The sequence below is a fragment of the Trichoplusia ni genome, chromosome 2 (genome assembly GCF_003590095.1).
Source record: "Trichoplusia ni isolate ovarian cell line Hi5 chromosome 2, tn1, whole genome shotgun sequence".
Classification (NCBI taxonomy): domain Eukaryota; kingdom Metazoa; phylum Arthropoda; class Insecta; order Lepidoptera; family Noctuidae; genus Trichoplusia; species Trichoplusia ni.
The window spans coordinates 17,587,761-17,607,407 of NC_039479.1; the positions used below are offsets into that span (position 1 = coordinate 17,587,761).

Sequence of the window (19,647 nt, forward strand, 5' to 3'; positions counted from 1 at the left end):
TGAATGAATGGAAATTGGATTAAATTTGATATGGGTAGTATTCACCTGCCCCGTACTGAATTTCCAATTATTGTATTAGAATAATGCTTAGGGGAATACGGATAGTGTAATTTTAATAATAGAGGAATTGGGGCCCAACGTCTTCAGAAATTTAAGAAAATGTCTAATCGCTGCATTTTATCGTTTATTATCTGCTTTACTACAACGCAATAATATTTTATTTAATACAAGGGGCAACAAATCAACCCAATATGTTTTGAATATTGCACATTATTGTGCGGATTCGGATCAATTTTTGTTCCTAAATTATTTTGTACACCTGTTTCAACTTGTCTCCACGTATCACCAATGATAACATGTTTGAGAATACACCGTGACTTCACGGTTTTCAATTGCAAAAATTTAATTAAGGCACTTACTGCTAAATATATCTTTTGTAATTTTATCATCCGTCCGTGAAATTAACCTAAACGGCGATACTCATTATGCAATTTATTGTTTAGTTCTTATGTACAAAGCTGTGTATAGCAACATAAGACTGCATTGGTAAAAAGGAAACAATCCTGGTATCTTTATATAAAACACTAGCTGTTGCCCGCGACTTCGTCAGCGTGGTTAGAAGATATAATAAAGTTATAATTTATACCTATACATCTGCCTCCTATCTATCTTGTAGGATTCAGTCAGCGTTTGCAATGTTAGCGCAAAAAATGTGTTTTTTTACGACCTTACATTAGAAACCTCAAAAATTGTAGCCACATAGGCTACAATGTATAAGCTATATTGTGGCAAAGTTTCATTCAAACCCATTCAGTAGTTTTTACGTGAAAGAGTAACAAACATCCATACATCCATACTTACAAACTTTCGCCTTTATAATAGTAGTAGGATTAAACATAGGTATTTCAGTGTTATATTTGATTTCCTAATGATCATTTCTACTATTGTCCGCCACAGGCTCCACATAAATTTTTGACATTATAGATTACGGTATAAAGTTTTCTATGTCAAAAAGATTTATAATAATAATCCAGGTTACTACTTCATAAACAAAACGCTTACATATAGCCCGAATAACTTCTATATTCCCATACATTACAATAGTTTTGTACCTTGGGTCGTTTATGTCTTTTTATTTAAAGAACAATGATGGTAGATACCCTCTACATGTTAGACCCGTGTCCCTGAGCACGCCTTTAAAGAGGACCGCGCCTCTCCCCGTAAATGTATCCCATGAAAATAAAAATAAATCAAGTATAATAATATCCTGGTGATATCTAGTAGGCCTAAAAAGCGCATTAATGTCGCTAATTACAAATTTACTGACGCGGTTCCAAAATGTCACGTAGTTGGATAAAAATCATCAGCTGGAAAGCCGTTCCGATTTTTTCCCTTCTAAAAAGGAAGGGAAAATTAGAACGTTTACGTGAAAATGTAAATGTGGGTGAAAACAATTTAGTCGAATTCGAATTATTCGAAATTTAAAACTAACTGTAACATAAACAAAAGTTAGCACATGTATACACCAGTGCTAAGAACTAAATACTGTTGCTAGGATCATAAATAGTTACTGTGAATAATACTTTATGAGGAAACCGAATTGTGCTTGAGCATCGCGGCGTGTGGTGTTCGTGCCTGCTGCCAGTCATAGATAATACATATAATACTGCTGCCAGTCATCTCTGCGAAGTTAACCGAAACGCACGCTCCGCGGCTTAGCGGACAATTCAACAAAATGTACGAGTATCTAAAGCGTTTTGTACTGACAAATCTTTTGACATTGTACTACACAGGAGTGGCATTATTTTATTGCGCGATTACATATTTAAAAAATCCATTTTCAAATCCATGGGCTGTAAAATTAAAGTTAGAACCGCCACCGCAATTGACGGATCCTAAGTATGGAGTGCACAAATACATAAAAGTTAATGTAAGTATAAACCACGTATTACTTACTATCTACTATGTTTAACAAAGGCATTCAATATGAGGATATTATTTTGCCTTACAACTATGAGACTTTAATTTTTTTTTTTTAGTCCTGTTAGCATAAAAAATTAAAGTTTTATAGTTGGTCGATGACAGCTGTAGATTTCCCGCGCCAGTACCACATTGTTTTTGTTTTAATTTTTTGTAGTGTTTCCACAGATAAAAAAGCTTTATAATTATCCTGGCGCATTGTTTGAACTCTTTCATTCCAGTATATATGTACTTAATTGCGGTCAATTAATTTACTGACGATAATTTCATCGGTAATAGTAGTAGGTATAAAATCTTATTCTTTTGTTGAGTTATTTAGGTACCTAGAGATGTTTTTTTTGTGATTATAATTTAAATACAATGTACCAATGCAATGAATTACACAGCGCAGCAGATGAATGAAATGGGTCAAATTAATTTGCAAGTTCTATGCATCGACACGATATAATTTGTTACGGTGCTCTTATAGAGAAAAATGTGTCATTGCACCCGAATAGTGTTTTTCACACAATTCTATGAACAGAAAATAGTTTTTCTTATCTACTTATTTCAGTTACTTATCTATAAAATCAAATTCATTTAATATATGTCTAGTATGATACTATATTGATATACATAGCATAGTCACAGTGTTATCTATTTAAAATAAATTCTGTGTCCTTAAGTTGGTCCATCTTGGCCCATTTTTTTTTTCGGCCCTGATATCAATGGTGTTAATAACATAATTCATATATTATTAAACGTTAACACTACCTAGCTACGTATTTATTCAGTCTAAACTAATAATATACCATTGCTAGAAAGATTAATCTATTTATAATTTGTTGTTAATTAATAGGCCAGACGATAGGTAAAGTTCAAAGTCCACTTTTATCAGTTTATTGAAACGGTAGACAAAGTATCTTATCAGTGTCGGCCAATTGTACTTTAGTCCTTTTACTATGTAACAAGTCTAAAAAGCACTTGTTCACATATTTCTCCATTTTTAAGATTAAGGGTATAATTTCTGCTTGAGAAGGTCAGTTATAGGACTTTTGATTGATAGCCATTCAACCTTATTAATATTAACTGTCTGTGATTCCCACATAGCTGGGAAAGTACTTCATTCTATTAATGGAGAAGGATTTGTATTGTAAGCATTCCCTCATTTCCCACCACCATGTTACACGTCCACTATAGAGAATCAAAACCTCTCCTTATTAAAAATCTAAGTTCACATAAAAAGCAGACACTGCAGGTTTGCGATTCCGGATTCCAATATTTGGAACCCATGTTTCCTTCGCCGATTGTCATTAATGTTTTAGAATAATTAAAGGAGTTCAAGAACGGTTAAAGGAGTACTTTTAACCGTTCTGGGTTCTTTGATAAAATGCCAAAGCCAAAGTGCACAGTTTCCTCAGTGCTTAAAAGATTTGCATTCGAGTCTTGCGTCCACTCTGTTTCCGGTCATATCGGATTCCGGTACCAGTAAATAAGGCTGGTAGCGATGTTTGCGTATATATTATGTTAGTCTTAAGGTATACCATAATGTTTTATGTAAATATGACTGTTACGTAAATGTTTAAGAGTTTACAGATGTATTCTATACTTGTAAATGTAATATAATATGTAAGTTTATGATAATATACACGTACCTACTTAATTAATCCATGTTTGGGAATAGTTTTTATTATTTTAGAACTTAGCACAAATTGTAATTATTATCCCTAAAATATTCGAGAGATACGTATTAAGTTTACGCGTTTACGTTTTTCTGCGTAGGATCGCAGAAAAAAAACTTTAAAGGCGACAAATTACCAACAAAAGGTACAAATTGTCACCAACCGGTTTTAGGATAGTGGAGTAATATAATTTAACAATTTTTTTTAACTACAACTATAAAAAACTGTATAAAAACTGGTCATTTTTTCCGACTTATTTCAGTTTATGTCGTAAAGTACCATTCGAACAAAGTCTTCTACTTCCCATACGTCTAGCCACAGCCTTGGGATTGAAATCTGATCAATTAAATATGTTATCAAACCTTCTGATTACGATTATGATTGATTTGCCACGAGAATCACAGCACTGCGCATGTTATTATGACAATCAATTAAATACTTTTTACGCTGATCGGCGTTCTAAAGATTGACCGTAATAAACGGCAGAATACACTGTGCAAGTTATTAATGTACAGTTGCGTGAATCGGGCGAATGCATAACGTTTACAACATATGAATTCAGCCATCTATGCAATAATATTCAACTAAAACTGAACACGAAAGCCGTTCCGCTTTCTGTAATACAACGCTCTTCCGGCGAGTTGTATAAACTCATGGATCTAACGAAGTTAGAATATACTTATCACATTTAGACCTATCCAGTATCCAGCCGGTTCTAGGTGCTATAGTTGATCTATAAATACTAACTAAGTATCTTGAACAATCGCGTCGGTACCGATATTCAAGGTTAAAGTATTTGACATTGTTATCATGGGTAATGAAAGCCAATTTAAAAATAATATTTTGCAGACTTTAACTGTATATAAAATGATTGCACGTTGTAGCAATGATACGATGATTTGGCATTTTTTTTGCAAATAATAAAGTTTGATATCTGCTGTCTGGTTGGTTATCAATAACCATGGTTTTGACAAAACTATACAGGACGTTGTGTAAAAACTACTTCTCTCGAATTTAACTTTATTATCACTGTATAATGGAGGCATAATACGCTCATCATCTTTAGCCTTTTTGCCACAACACGAGATTGATTTCAATTAAAGATAGTTCGAGTATTCATTGAAAGATTGGTATAAGCGTTGTAGAGGAGTTTAGGACAAAAAACGTAACCAAACGAAGAATAACCTATACAAATTAACCAGTAAATATTAAGAAGTGTCAAGCATATATGTGAAATTATTTTCCGCTGAAAAAATAAACGAGAAAAGAAGATTAGAAGTAGCAGATTTCTAATAGGTACACATTTCGCTAGTAGGTTTCCTTTATAGAGCTTAACAAAATTTTATTTTTACAGAATACAAAATTACATTATGTGGAAAGCGGCGATTCCTCCAAACCTTTGATGGTTTTCCTGCACGGATTTCCCGAATTTTGGTATTCATGGCGTTATCAAATACTCGAGTTTCAAAAGGACTATTGGTAAGAACATGCTGCATTTACATATATCTTATTTTCAGTGCCTCAAACTTTATTAATTCCTCGTATATTTTCGTTCTTTTCTAATATTTCCATTTTAAATTTAGCCCTATCTTTATAACACAGTGTTCATATTTCTCAACTTGCATGTAGGTACGTTTTTTCTTCCTCTCTATCTCTTTATCGAAAGGATTTTGATACTATTATTGGCCAAGTTCAAGACCCAAGCTCAATGCTATTGCCATTCAATGCTACGTATATACATTATCTTATCAATGACATTCATGAGTCAATTGGCTTTGTTTAAATACAACTAGGGCAACCGATGAACCAATAAAGCTGATATCCACTGTAGGTACCCGTTTTCGTTGCCAACATCAAGCAGTTCAAGTTTAATGTTCATTTTTGGCTCTGCTATGATATGAGACCTCGTCCATAAAAGCTAAATAGAATGTTTGGGCAAAATGGCCCATCAACCGATGATTTATTTTAATACGTGGTGATGGTGGTAGATGGATCATAAAACTCATTGCGGTAGCCAAGACTTGGACGGCTTAATTCAGGCAGGCTGAGGATAATCAGGGCCGGTAAAATAAACAAAGATACAAGGATGTAGGAACAAATAGATAGGTACAAGTAGCAGAAAAGATTAAAGAAATGGATCATTATCCACTGCTGCAACGGTTTCAGCCTTGTACAATTTTACACGACTGATGATTACGTTATAATATTTATATTTATCTTCGAGTCTGTTTGGTTTTCCGTTTTCCTTATTCACCGTTAGAACAGACACAAACGCTAACAACATGTCGTGTTTTCGCGTGCTGTGAGCGTATTGCTTAGCCACTTCTAACAGTACTTTGTAAGTCTAAGTCCAAACGCGAACATGAACAATTTGGACATTATAGCGCTCTATCTGTAGCCAGGAAAGCTTTTTTGTAGTCACGCAAAGGTGCTCTACATCCCAGCTCAGGATCTAGACAGTCTTGTCAGTGCAGCGGGATTGACCAAAAGGGTTACCGTGGCCCCGTTATACTAAGGGCAACGGAAGGAACATGGGTGGATTTTAGTCAGTAGAAGTCGTACACTTGCTTGCGCTCCACCCAAAGCGAAAAGACTCATTTAATGATTTCCCATTAGAAGAAAAGGGTCTGGACAGTGTTTCATGGCATTAACTTAGAATAGATATATTGAGAACGATCTAAATTAGGACCTTTTTCAAAAAAGTAGTTTAAGTACATTATTTAAAGTTTCATATGTTTACAGGTGCGTAGCCGTTGATATGAGAGGCTATGGCGACTCAGAAAGACCAGAAGGCGTTGAACATTATAAAATGGAACTGTTAGTTGAAGATGTAAGGGATTTAATTCGTCAGCTGGGTAATTATTACTTATTCACTAAATCAACTCACAATATGTATTATATATATCTTGTGACGGAGGGGGAGGAATCGCAGACATTCAACCCAAATGAACGAGATATCCAGACTCAGAACAGATGGTTAATAATGAAATGTATTTCATAAAATAACAATTTATAATACAACTACTTCTTTGTTCCAGGACGCGAAAAATTCATGCTGGTTGCCCACGACTGGGGTGGTTTGATCTCATGCGAATACCGCAATAAGTACCCTGAGACGTTAAGTGGTCTAGTCTTGCTAGCAAGTGCTTCTCGCACGGCCTGGTTTCAAGAGGTTTGGACCTCAAGTCATCAAAGACAACAGTCCTGGTAAGTACAGTGTTTCTGGTAAATTGACGTCATATTTCCGATATAACTTCCTGGAGGAGGACAAATTATTTTGATCTACATTAATTTGACCTACATATATGGCTAAGTTTACGGTTCCAAAGAAATTTAACATGGCATGCGGTTTCATAAAAAAAAAATTAACATAATATATCGCGTGTTTTGAAAAGTGGCTGATTTATTACTAAAGCTATGTTTAATTTGTTGAGGATTAAGCACACAAGATGGCCATACCCACACCACCCACGAAATGGCCATAAATAACATATATTATCTATTATTATAATTAATAAGCCGTGACGAAATGTTTAATTACAATTCACATAACATTAATATTTTGTAATGTTGTGTTTTATTTACTATTTTGGGTGTACATAAATTATTGAATCAATAATTAACTTGAATTTGAAAAAACTGGCTAATGCAGTTTGCGTAAAAATGACTTAGAACTTCCTCATCTAGCCATCCAATACAATTAAATACATATAGGTAAAGCAAAGAAAAAAATCTTCAAATATTTTTTTTTATCATAATCTTTAATGACTGATTTAATATAATGGCTGACTCACATTCCTAAGTCCAAAATGTTATGTATTAACTGTTGCTTCATCAAGTCAGTAATAAAAGAAGATCACTGTTGGGTATTGGTCATGGTAGGGAAATCGATGCTTTGTTTTATTTGAAATGTTATTTAGAAATTAAGATTTAATTTTATTGAATGAGTAAATCTAAGTGCCAATGCTAAATGTAAGGCATAAAAATGTTACCTTTCCTAGGATATAGGCAGTTTATAAGAATGGTTATGATAACTACCTACTATAGTTTCATTAGGTATAGGCTTACTTCGACCATCGCATCTACCTAGCATTTTGTCAATCAGAGATACGTATCTATCGATAAAATTAGAATCCTCATAGGTTAGTCTAACAATTTGATAAAATTGATTAAGGTTTTTGATAACATTCAGGAAATGTAGGGGTGATAAAAAAATAGATACCGGTGTTATACATGAGAATAGTTAACGTTAAAATGTATAGTAAAGGACGTTACTTTGGCCTGTCATCACTACATTTGAGATTTTGCTATGAACGCCAAATCGAGATAGCAGGTTACCTACCTATTGCCCTTAAATACCGCAAAATCCTACTTATTTACTTTGTAAATAAAACTTCATCTATGCTTTTCTATCCTCTTTGTTTAAAAATAAATCATGAAAGTAAACCAGACGCAAAACGCAGAAAACTCACACAACTTATCATCCGTGTAATTAACATAATGAATTACATTAAAAATAATACTACTATAAATTAAACGTACTTACATGAGTATTTACATTAACTATTTGTATTAAAAAAGCGTCTATAAATTGTTTATTCATTACAACGAAAAAACATACAAATGATTTAAATGGCTGTACGAATACATAATCGAGCGTGTGATGTTTCAAAGACAAATCTTAAAAAAAATAACCGACCGCCTACCATGATACATCTGCTTAATCGACCTTTAATTATGATCATAACGACCACATCGCTTACCTAGTTGCTTCTATAGGCGTAGCGAGACATATTGTGTGTGAAGTTATTTTTTACGTAACATACTCGTATAAATTTCTCTATCTGTCATACACTTGCTAATTTTTGTTGCATCATGGTAGGTACATGTGTGTCATGCGTGTGACTTACAATTTATTTTTGATAGTACTTTGGAATTTGATCCCAATTACCGTAATTTTGTCATTTTAGTATGTTATGGTGAGCGATTAAGTTCTGCAGTTTAGCTAACAAGATGTTGTCTTTTCCTTAGATAACTCAGTCCCCTATAAGGTGAAAAGCTTAAAAGTAGGCGGTACTTATGAGGGTAGGTGGTGATTTGACAACCGATTTTAAAAAAGCAGGTTACTCAATTCGACTAATATATGGTTTTTCGTAAGCATTATACATAGATAAACTTTCGGGAAGCCATAAATGCTAAATGAAGATGAAAGAAAACCACATTTTGCTCTATATCGTTTTATGACTAGCCTTATGGATTCTAGTACAAAATTAGCACAAACAAAATAGTTTTAGCTCCTCCACAGTACATAGTATATTGTGGTTAAACGGGTTTAGAGTTTGCCATGAGATATCGGAGACTACGGAACCCGTTAGTAGGTCAATTTCTACATGGTAAGGAACGATGCCGTTATCCAAACTAATATTATAAATGCGAAAGTAACTCTGTCTGTCTGTCTGTCTGTCTTTCTGTCTGTCTGTCTGTCTTTTCTTCACGCCTAAACTACTGAACCGATTTGTGTGAAATTTGGTACAGACATAGTTTGAAACTTGAGAAAGGACATAGGATAGTTTTTATTACAAAAAATAAAAATAAAAAATAAAATTTATTACGGACATACTATATAATAGTGCCATCTATTGGTCAAATGTCGAGCTGTTCCTATGCTCCGTAGATAGATGGCGTTAATCGCGCAATGGTGTCATTACACGTGTTCGGTTCATGTTATTGTTTTAATTCATCGGAAAATCCATCAGAAAAATGTAAATAAACAGTAAAAAGGTGTAAAAAAAATAATATTAATATAATAAAAGTTTTACTACAAAGAAAATGCTCTAACGGAGTATAGATAATTCTATTAGTACTACGCGCAATGGTGTCGATCGTTACACGAGTTCGGTTCATGTTGTTTTAATTCATCGGAAAAAAGTAAATAAATAGTAAAAAGGTATGAAAAAAATAATAAAATAACATATAAAAAATATAATACTACTTTTAGTACAAAGAAATTGTCCGAACGGAGTATAGATAAATAATCCGAGTTGTCACTATGGTCGATAGATGGCGTTGGGATCGAAATAGATCGCGCTATGGTTTCGTTACACGCATTTGGTTGGCTATCGGCCGAGCGCTTCGGTACCGTCGTGGTAAAATTGTATTGTCGGTTGTATGGTCGTTTATGTGGATTGGTCCTGTTTCGTAAATTCTAAATTGGTTCCGTTGTTTGATGTAGGTTTGATCTCGAATATTAGTACTTAGTTATTTTGTTTAGTAAAACTGTAATTCTAAGTTCGTTTTAAATTATTTAGTTTTAAGCTTGGTTGTTAAATAGGATAGGTTGTAATATAATTTCTTTTAAATTGTTATAAGTTCGTTTTTTTTTATTCTTTAGTGACACTTTACTCTTTCAAACACAAAAGAATTTCTCAAATCGGTCAATAACTGATATGCCTTAATATACATATAAAAATACGGTCAAATTGAGAACCTCCTCCTTTTTTTGCAGTGGGTTAAAAACTTTCTGCTCAAAGTAAATTTATGGACGAAGTCGCGGGCAAAACTACCCATGCTAAAAATGCGATAATAACTCTGTCTATCTGTCTTTCCGTCACGCCTAAACTACTGAACCGATTTGGATGAAATTTGGTTCAGACATAGTTTGGAACTCGAGAAAGGACATAGGATAGTTTTTATCCCAAAAATCCTGCGGGAGCGGGAACTTCTCAAAAATCCCGCGAGATCGGGAACTATGTGAGTAAAACCAAAAATCTGCCGGAAGTCACTGTTCCACGCGAACGAAGTCGCGGGCAAAAGCTAGTTCTCTCTATATAGGTCTATGTTAGAAATTCTTAGCATATACAATCATATAGCAATATCATCACAGAACAAAGTCCAAAAGCGTATGAATATCAATAGTTGAATGTCCAAAATAAAAGAACGGGTTTCTTCTTCGTAAGCGTTCGGTTTCTTTGTACGTATTTACTATTTAGCACCTAAGTATTAATGGAAATGATTTTTTGTTAAAAATATCTTATTCTACCTAGAACTTTGGTTTATCTTGTAAGGAAGTCTTGTTAGGTTTATTGAGGATCGTATTGGCCGGGGCTCTTGATGGATATTGCATAGATATGTCTCCCTATCCCTCTATTCTCCGGGTAAAAATAAAACAACAACGGACAGGGTTTTTTAGGCAAGGCGCAAACATGGACACATTTACGTCTTGCTTCATATACAAGCAGTCAATAAATATTTAACACTTAAAGAACTAGTATTCAATAATCCCCTAATCCAAGGCACAACAACTACAGTTCCCTAGGATGGTGGGACGAAGGCAGCAAAAAGTTTCTATGTTTGCGCAACACAATAAATATTTTTATTTATTTTCAGGTATGTGTTCCTGTACCGCATGCCTAAGGTTCCGGAGTTACTTTTTTCCATAAACGATCTTCAAGTTTATGACCAAGTCATGGTATTCCCGGGCAAGGCGACAAACAAGGAGGACATTGAATGCTATAAATACTGGTTCCGTAAGCCATGTAAGTATTGAACATATTTAGAACACTTTTTTGTGTATGAATAAAGAGGTTTAGTCCCGTTCCCGCAAAGAACTATTGAAAAATTAAAAATCGTTTTTGGAAATTATGACTGAATACACGTAATTGCTATGCAAGGTACCACCTTTTTATTAAAAGACACACCAACATCATTTTAATACTTACCTTAACAAACGTTAGCTCACTATTCCATATTGGCATAGATTTTTGGACAGAACCAAAAAAAAAATCAGAACCAAACCAGTCTCGAGAGTAGAAAGAATAGTTTGAACGTACCATTATAGCTTTATTTTAGTTAGCTACAAGTTGTTACTAATCTAGCTAATTATTATATCTTCGATTCCACGAACTAATTTAGGTAACTTTGAAAAGCTATGCGAATTTGCTCTGTTTATAGTAGTGGCGTATTTTTAGCTTATACGTAACGTTCCATTCAGTCAAAGTATACCGGTGTATATAAAGAGTACCGGTGGTATCGTCAGATCTGTAAATAGAATAATTGTACATTCATTAACAGACCCCTTTTTTCGTGGACACGTTTCTTACGAATCAGTGTTGCCTGATCTGACTATTTATCCCTGTATTACATCTGTATAAGCAGTTTAGGTCCAAATAATTTAATATCCTTCAAGGAAAACCGGGTGAATAGAAGGTATTTTGGCGTGGATAGAAACAGAGTTTGTATTCAAATTTTGACATTTAGCAAGACAAAATATAAAGATTATAAGAAAATTCTCAAGCATTTTTATGTAAGAAAATATTCATGGAACCCCCTTAAAACACTATATTCACCCCGTTTTACAGTACTCAATACTTTTATTGCACTCCACGTGTCGAAAAGGTGTTACATAATATTAGTATACTATGGACCCTGTAGGGCACGGCAACGTGTACTGTGTTTTCTTGACAGATGATTTTCTTTAACACCTAAATAATATCGTTAGATATGTCAGCCTACTTCATCAGCAACATTTTCTCTTGCAGTTGCCCTCACTCCGCCAATAAACTACTACCGAGCGAACTTCGGCGTCGACTGGCCTGAAATTGTGGAACACAAAGAAAACGTGCCCATGCTAGTTGGCCTCGCCGAAAAAGACAATTATCTTACCCCAGGCCTACTAGATACTATGAAAAAAGAATACTCCTGCATAGAGACAGCGATAGTCAAGGACACCGCCCATTTCCTTCAACAAGAGGATCCTGACAAAGTCAACAACCTCATCAGAGAATTTCTTTCAAAGCATAATATTTGAATTGTACAAGTTCATCTAAGTCGCTGGTCGGTCGTGGGTCCGAATCAAATTGTATCCCAGTTTCTGAGGCCTGGCCCACTTCCTGTAACACCCAAGATCTTTTGCAATTGTTGTAGTTCACAGCCAGTTGCATCGTTTTCCAAACTGCCATATTTTTGTATTGAAATGGCCCACAGAACGTCTTGCATGAGATTAATAAATTAATTAATTTACTACGTACCCATTACCTACATATGAATTATTGTCGATGTGTTCTTATACCTAAGTAACGTGTGTATAAATATAAACAACATTGTAGTCAATAGTTTTACCTATAATATTACTTTTATCTGAATATGATACGTGTATTTGAGATGTCGATGTTGAAGTAACTTATCTTATTTTCTTTGTTTGTTCATCATTGTATCATTAGTATATTCGTTTATTTAAACAGTTGTTTTATTTCATCTTACCATAAATAGTATTATGACGATTAAAACAAAACCAGGCGCTATTGAAGATATGAGGAAGTATTTATAACACCAAGTTCAAAAGACTGTAGGTACACAGATTACAACCTATTACCAGAAAAACTAACAAACGCTACAGTATGAACTACAATCATGGAGAACTTGATAATGTGGTGTTTATTATCGGTTTTTATTTTGGATCCTCGGACAAGATATTCTCGTCGTACACCTCCATCCGTTCAGCTTTTCGGTCATTCAAGTGCGACGTGGTTCTTCCGTCAAGTTACCGATCAACTCTATCCAACTCTGGTCACATTTTAGCCGCGTACACTGGCATGCTTTTCATAATTTAAGATAAACCCGTCGATTGGTTGATTAGCAGGGTCTGTCTTGCTTGGTGAAAAAATTGAGTATACGTCCATTCATCGTATTTTTAACCGACTTCAAAAAAGGTTCCTAGTTTGACCTGGTTATCACTATCTATGATTATCGCTTTTGGCTCAAGCAATTAGATGAAGAACACCTTATACTGCTCAAGATTTTATGTATATTCATTGCCAAATGACATGACTAAAATAAGTAAAATGTATCAGCAAGTTGAATTTATCAGTAGTAAGTTCTGATGAATTAAAAAACAAGCTTTACACCTTTAGTTGATAACAAACGATATGCTATTCATCATAAATGATGAGATATTTCTTCTGACTATACTATGTGGTAAGAGTTATAACTATGTTATTAAAAGTAAATAAAGGTTTGGTATTGGTTTTAGTTTTATAAATCTTTTGAGGACAACAATTGAACGAGAAAGAATGAACGAATCTCTGCTGAAAAAGCGTGTTATGATGTTATTTACTCGCTATTAAAAACCCTTCAAATTCAAATACCCGCCAGGCCTGCTACTGCATCGCAAAAAGACGGATTGGTTGGAACCTTTTGTTTTGCGCTTAACAAGCATAAATCTTGTAACAAATATTCGGTGCTTCGCCCGACAGCTCTGACAAAAATATAATATAAGTCACGCTAACATGAAATGAAATAATAGTTCATCATTATCAACTAAATAAAACATAATGTCGGAAAAAATCCCTACGGTACCTGGTAAATATTTATGCGTCTGTATTCAGTGTTGTCTGTGCAATAAATAAAGAACGGTGAGTATTCGATTCTCTGTGATCAAGGTCATGTCACGCGATAGTAGTACGGAGTAAAATATTAGTCGTGAGTATATTCCGTCTCTTTTCTATAACACAAGAAAGCAGTGAAACATGTAGTGCCATCTACTTCTAATCCGGTATTTTCTATTTGGAATATTAACATTTCGCTTCAAGTGAAATGAAAGCTAATGGCTGCTGTACTCTAATCACGAAACAGCTGATATGCGTCTTTTAGTATTACAAGAAAATTGGTCTTTTCTTTAAATTCATTGCTTAAACTTGCTTAGATGAAACGTTATTTGTGCAACAACTTTGTGTGGATAGCAGGGTCAGTGCAGTTCTGTTTTAAAATCGATTTTTTAAGTGGACTGTGTTGTGAGTTTTCTACATTGCTGGCTTTTTCAGATGTCACTGACCATACAGCAAATAATTTTGGATGCTAAACGACTCGCAGGCCGCCTCAAAGAGCGCGAAACTGAAGCTGATGCTTTGCTGACCGAAACTCAGACGGCTTACAGACAAATACATACGATGAAACAGGTAGGCGGTTAAAATGGTACACTGGCACGTAGTGCGACGCTCACCACGGCCCATTGTCCGTCTAAATGTATAATTTATCAGCTATTAGATGTTTTACTATTATTTCCTTGGCAAATCACGTAGTAATCATGTAAAATAAATGTATATTTTCGTTTGTAGTTCTTTGACCTTGTAGTTTGTTTCCTTCACATGTTGTGTAAACAGTTGGCTTTCACATTACATTACTATTTCAATTAGAGCCCTTTAATAGTGTACCTTCAACATTAAAAATCATGAATATTGAATATAATTGAATTCAGATATTATTGGTCAACCTTTCTTAAGCATAGCCTATAACCTACTAGACTACAAAAGCTATACAAGTCATGGATCAGTGTGTTCAATGTTTATGTTGATCTCAATTCACAAATATAATGTGTTTGAAGTTCAATTAAAAACAATGATTCCTCTCAATTTTCTTGAAATTAAGATAAAAGGCAAAAATATTTTTAAAGTTGTTCTTAATAAACATAAAATCTTATCTATGGGGTTATGGTGTTATAGTGATGAGCTGGCAATTTTGAGTAAAAGCCTCAATATTTATGTAGCGTAAAAATGGTGATTAAAAGATTGATATTCATTAAAAACTCATTTCATTTTCATAAATTATCACACCTGCTTACTCATTGTAAATGAAACATAGTTGTCATTGCTTACAGTACTAGCATTGGTTTAGAATTGTTTTGTATTAAAAGTAGGTTTTACATTAAAAAAAACATGTAGGTAGGTTAATAGTAGTAGTAGTCTTAGCTTACAAATTTTATACCATGTTGATTGATGTCGAGCCTACCAAAGTATGGAATTTCTGGATATATAATCAAATAAATCAAATTCAAACTCTAGAAATTTTTACTTAAGAACATTTGCTACTGGCAATGATTCTTTTATGTTTATTAATATAAAAAAATATTGTTAATTTAACAAAAACTATGAGAATAAAAGATATGGGCCTGCCAGGATTCATGTTTTCTGATATCATTTAATTTCAATAATCACTAATTTTGTTAACCATTCTGTTGTTTGTTTGAATGTATTTGTATGTTGATTTTAAATCAGGTTTTAACAGTTTAAGGACACATGCTTTGCCTGAAAATACCAATAAACCCTAATGATTAGACAAAAATTGATAATCAAGACTAGCTTAATAAATAAATTAAATAAACTAAGTAATTTTACTTAAAATATTGCAGTATAAAGAGGAAGTTGATACATTGAATGAGGCATCAAGAGAACGACCACGGGGCGCTCTGATCGCCAGCATTGAGCGGGAATCACGGCTGATGCGAGATGTACAACGCGAGAATGGGGAACTACGAGCAGCATTGGAAGACCACAGACGAGCACTGGAACTCATCATGTCCAAATACCGACAGCACACTGAGAAGAGAATATGGGAGTCACGGATAGACTTCACAAATGCTATCAATGAAAAACAACAAGAGGTAACTTAAATCTTTAAAACTTTCTTATTTTTAATAATGTCACACTTGATTAAAAAGTAACCCATCAATAAATCTTATTATTATGACTTGTCCCAGCTAATCAGACAGCAAACAGAAAGGATCAATGAGATGACAAGCGTAATGTACAAAGCCGTGACTCTAGATGAGAATGGTGAAGCAAGAAAAGTTGAGGAACTGTACCAAAGGCTCATAACAGAAAATAAGGTAACTAGTCATTAAATATTTCAGTAAAACCTTTGACAGTCTTAAGTGGTTTGAAAGAAAAACTTATATTGAATGCTTTACTTTTACAGGGTTTGAGAGAAATGTTAGATCTGTCAAGTAGATATGGGTCGGACCGTCCGTGCGTCCCGCCCACCGAGGACAAGGACGTGCAGACAGACGGGCCGCCGCTGCCAAGCGCGTGACGGCCCGCGGTCGAGCCCTGCAGCCTCTGAACACGCGGCGCGCACCGCCCGGCCGCTGCCTCGCCGCGTCGCTCTCATAGGTAGTCAACACACTTCCTGTCCGCACATTTGAAAACTTTACAGCACGGACTCCTGTACTCAATAGTGTGTACATAACAACTGCGTAACTTGTGTCCAATATCTATCTGAACATTAGATGCCGAAACAATAGGAAAATTTATAGATATCGAAATTGCAATAGCTACGAAACTTGCGTTTGTATCGTGCCACATATTAGAGGCTTTTCGATATTACCTTGTTGGGCGTCTGCCCCTAATGATACAGTAATCTTACGTAGATTCGTTCATTGGTTGAATGACATTGTACGCCTGAGAGGCACTTGCTGTGATATGACTAGCAGGATATCATCCACTTATGACTAGTACTTACTGTCCGTTTTGTGTGGTGCGGCTACTTGCAAATGTGATGTTGGAACTATGTCAGATGTGCAGGCAGGGTGTAAATGTTTTGCTGACAACAGTCACCGTTCCAGTATACAACTTGTATTTTATTGTTACTCACAGGTTTTGGATCTTAGGTCTTTTGACATTACGTATCTTTCAGATTCACATTCATTTAAACGAATGTGAGTGTTACAAATTTAATACAGCGAACAACAATGTAGCTATAAAACATTCGGTTTCTTATTTGGTTGTATTTGATGTTAAATTATTATGAATAGGAATATATTTAAAAGGCGTTTCCAGTTTAGAGCTCATGTTAAATATCTATAATTGATGAAATGTATCGTGTTCACGCAACATCTTTATTAAAAATGCCCTTTGTGAGACCAAATCACTGTATGGCAGAAACTGTGATCTTAAGTATTGCACTGTTAAGTTAGACTTTTTGATTCAATGTGCTTAGCTCACCTAAACACTCAATTACTTATAATGTCATGTGTTGTATGATTATCATTTAAATCCCATTTGTTCTTGATAGCTATTCATGTATCTATTTCTTATATAATACCTATTTAGTATTTACTAATGCTTGCAACATCATGGCATGTGTGGTTGGACATAAGCTCATTTAGATTTTATATTTATGTCAATAATATTAAATATATGATTTAATTGTAATACTCGACGTGTACCTACCATAAATACGTTTTAAATTCTAGGGAATGTACTTTGTTTAACATGATCTTAGATTTCTCGAATTTCATTAATTAGAGTTAAAGAAATTGTAACATTAATTTATCGCTGCAGTACTCTTTGGACCTCCCTTGCATGCTTGCAGTAGGATGTAATGTTAATGGTCGCAGCGATTATTATCATCACCTACCAAATCACATGATTTACTAGTCAATTCATAAAGTGCAGGTCAGGTACTGTATTTACACTACATAAGGTTTATATTTATTTCATATTGTTGAATTGTAGTTAAAATAGAAGATACATAAAACGATTGTCATCTGGTATGATAGTTGTGCGTGCAGGTTGACTGCGATAGTGTACATCAGTTAAGTATTTACTTAAATATGCAATATTTTTTCATGTAATTTAGTGGGATCAGCTTTGAATGTTAGCATATTGGTAGTTGAAAAGTTGTAGGCGATTCTTTGTAGGGAAATTCGTAAAATCTTAATAATGCCAGAGGCATAATCAAGCAATACACTATGAACTGTTACGTATAAGGAATCTACATAAATCTTGTTGGGATCCACTTGATAAAATTATTTAGTGTACAATACTAGTGGTAGCCGGCTGGTCTTACACCTCATACATAGGTATCGTCATGACGGATAAGGAACAAAATACTTTCGATATGCTCATTGTGACGTGGCACTGCACTACACTCATTTTAATTTTTCGAGATTTTGAAATCTTATTATGATATAAATATTAAATATGTACCTTGTTATATAAAATTAACTTTGACCCTTTTTTTTCCCCTTATATCGGGTTGTATTGTTTATCGTCGTTATTAGAACCGGTTTTAATCAACCACCAATGAAGATTTAAATTAAATATTGCGTTAATATCTTTTCTTATGTAGTATATAAGTAACCTTGTTAAGATAAAATTAAGAGTGCTTACTGTACCTTTTATTTGTAAACTCGTGTTTTATGGCCGTGACAGGCTAACACATTTGCACAAATAGCAGGAAAAATTAAAATTGTATTGAAATCAATTGGATATTGCAATAATTGAAGATATTAAAGATCACGATTACCTAAATAATTATTATAGTAGAACTATAAAATTTACAGTAAAGCAATTTTGGAAAGGAAATAAAGAGATCTTTGTTGGAAAACTATTTTTACAGTTAGTTATTTAGATGTTAAATTATATGTTAAGGTTTCTCATAATATGGCTCCAAAATATAAAAATAATTCATATACATATAATTGTATGTTTATTAAAATGTACATGCTTGTATGGAGTTTAAATAAAAATACATGTAGTTGAATAATAAAAGTTAGACTTGTTTCTGCTTAGTTGATATGCATTTATATTATACCTCAATATTAGAAATTATACCTCCTGGATATTACGTTATATACTAGATGGTTTCATATTCATACCTATGTGCTAAATTTAGTTAGAATCAATTCCTTATTGAGTAAATTTCTATGAGATATGTCCACTTGAGACTAGTTATCGTTTTTTTAATCTGGTAATGCCGATTAAATTGGTATAAAAATATTTTGGAAATCTAGAAACACCTCTATTAAATGACGGTAGAGGTCACTAGTTTTTTCTGCTGTAGAACAACACTGTAGAGCAAAAATGATAAATGTATGTTTAATTAAAAATGTAATTGATAATTATATGATAAAAAGCTGAACGTTTTTCATTTCGTATTCATCATTATACCTATTTATTTTTACTCCTTTATACAGGTCAGGCAAAGAAATTAAACACAAAAATGTGAACATCAGGTTTATTTGCCGAAAACTAGTTGATTTTTTATTATAAATTAATTATACCAGATCACTATTTAAACACTTGTATGTAATAAAAGATTTACACACATTACAGCTATTAAAGTCCTATTATGACATGTCTGAGTTCACCCCACACAGTTTCACATCCATGATAATTGTAATATTCATTAAGTCACAGGCTTACAGCATTAACATAAACAGAATTAAATAACA

At 33.9% G+C, this 19,647-nt stretch overlaps 2 protein-coding genes across 2 annotated transcripts; both read left to right on the plus strand.

Annotated features, from left to right (window-relative positions):
* Positions 1–1,666: 1,666 nt before the first annotated feature.
* Positions 1,667–12,875, plus strand: LOC113508504 (epoxide hydrolase 4-like). The gene is made up of 6 exons (XM_026891581.1): positions 1,667–1,930; positions 4,996–5,120; positions 6,384–6,496; positions 6,680–6,848; positions 11,028–11,176; positions 12,179–12,875. Exons 1-6 carry the CDS (start codon positions 1,736–1,738, stop codon positions 12,445–12,447), a joined length of 1,020 nt encoding a protein of 339 aa, XP_026747382.1. The 5' UTR covers positions 1,667–1,735; the 3' UTR covers positions 12,448–12,875.
* Positions 12,876–14,161: 1,286 nt separating this feature from the next.
* LOC113508505 (FGFR1 oncogene partner 2 homolog) lies at positions 14,162–19,331 on the plus strand. Its single transcript, XM_026891582.1, has 5 exons — positions 14,162–14,381; positions 14,459–14,593; positions 15,823–16,074; positions 16,171–16,299; positions 16,389–19,331. The coding sequence occupies exons 2-5, from the start codon at positions 14,459–14,461 to the stop codon at positions 16,500–16,502; spliced, it is 630 nt and encodes a 209-aa protein (XP_026747383.1). The 5' UTR covers positions 14,162–14,381; the 3' UTR covers positions 16,503–19,331.
* Positions 19,332–19,647: the final 316 nt, after the last annotated feature.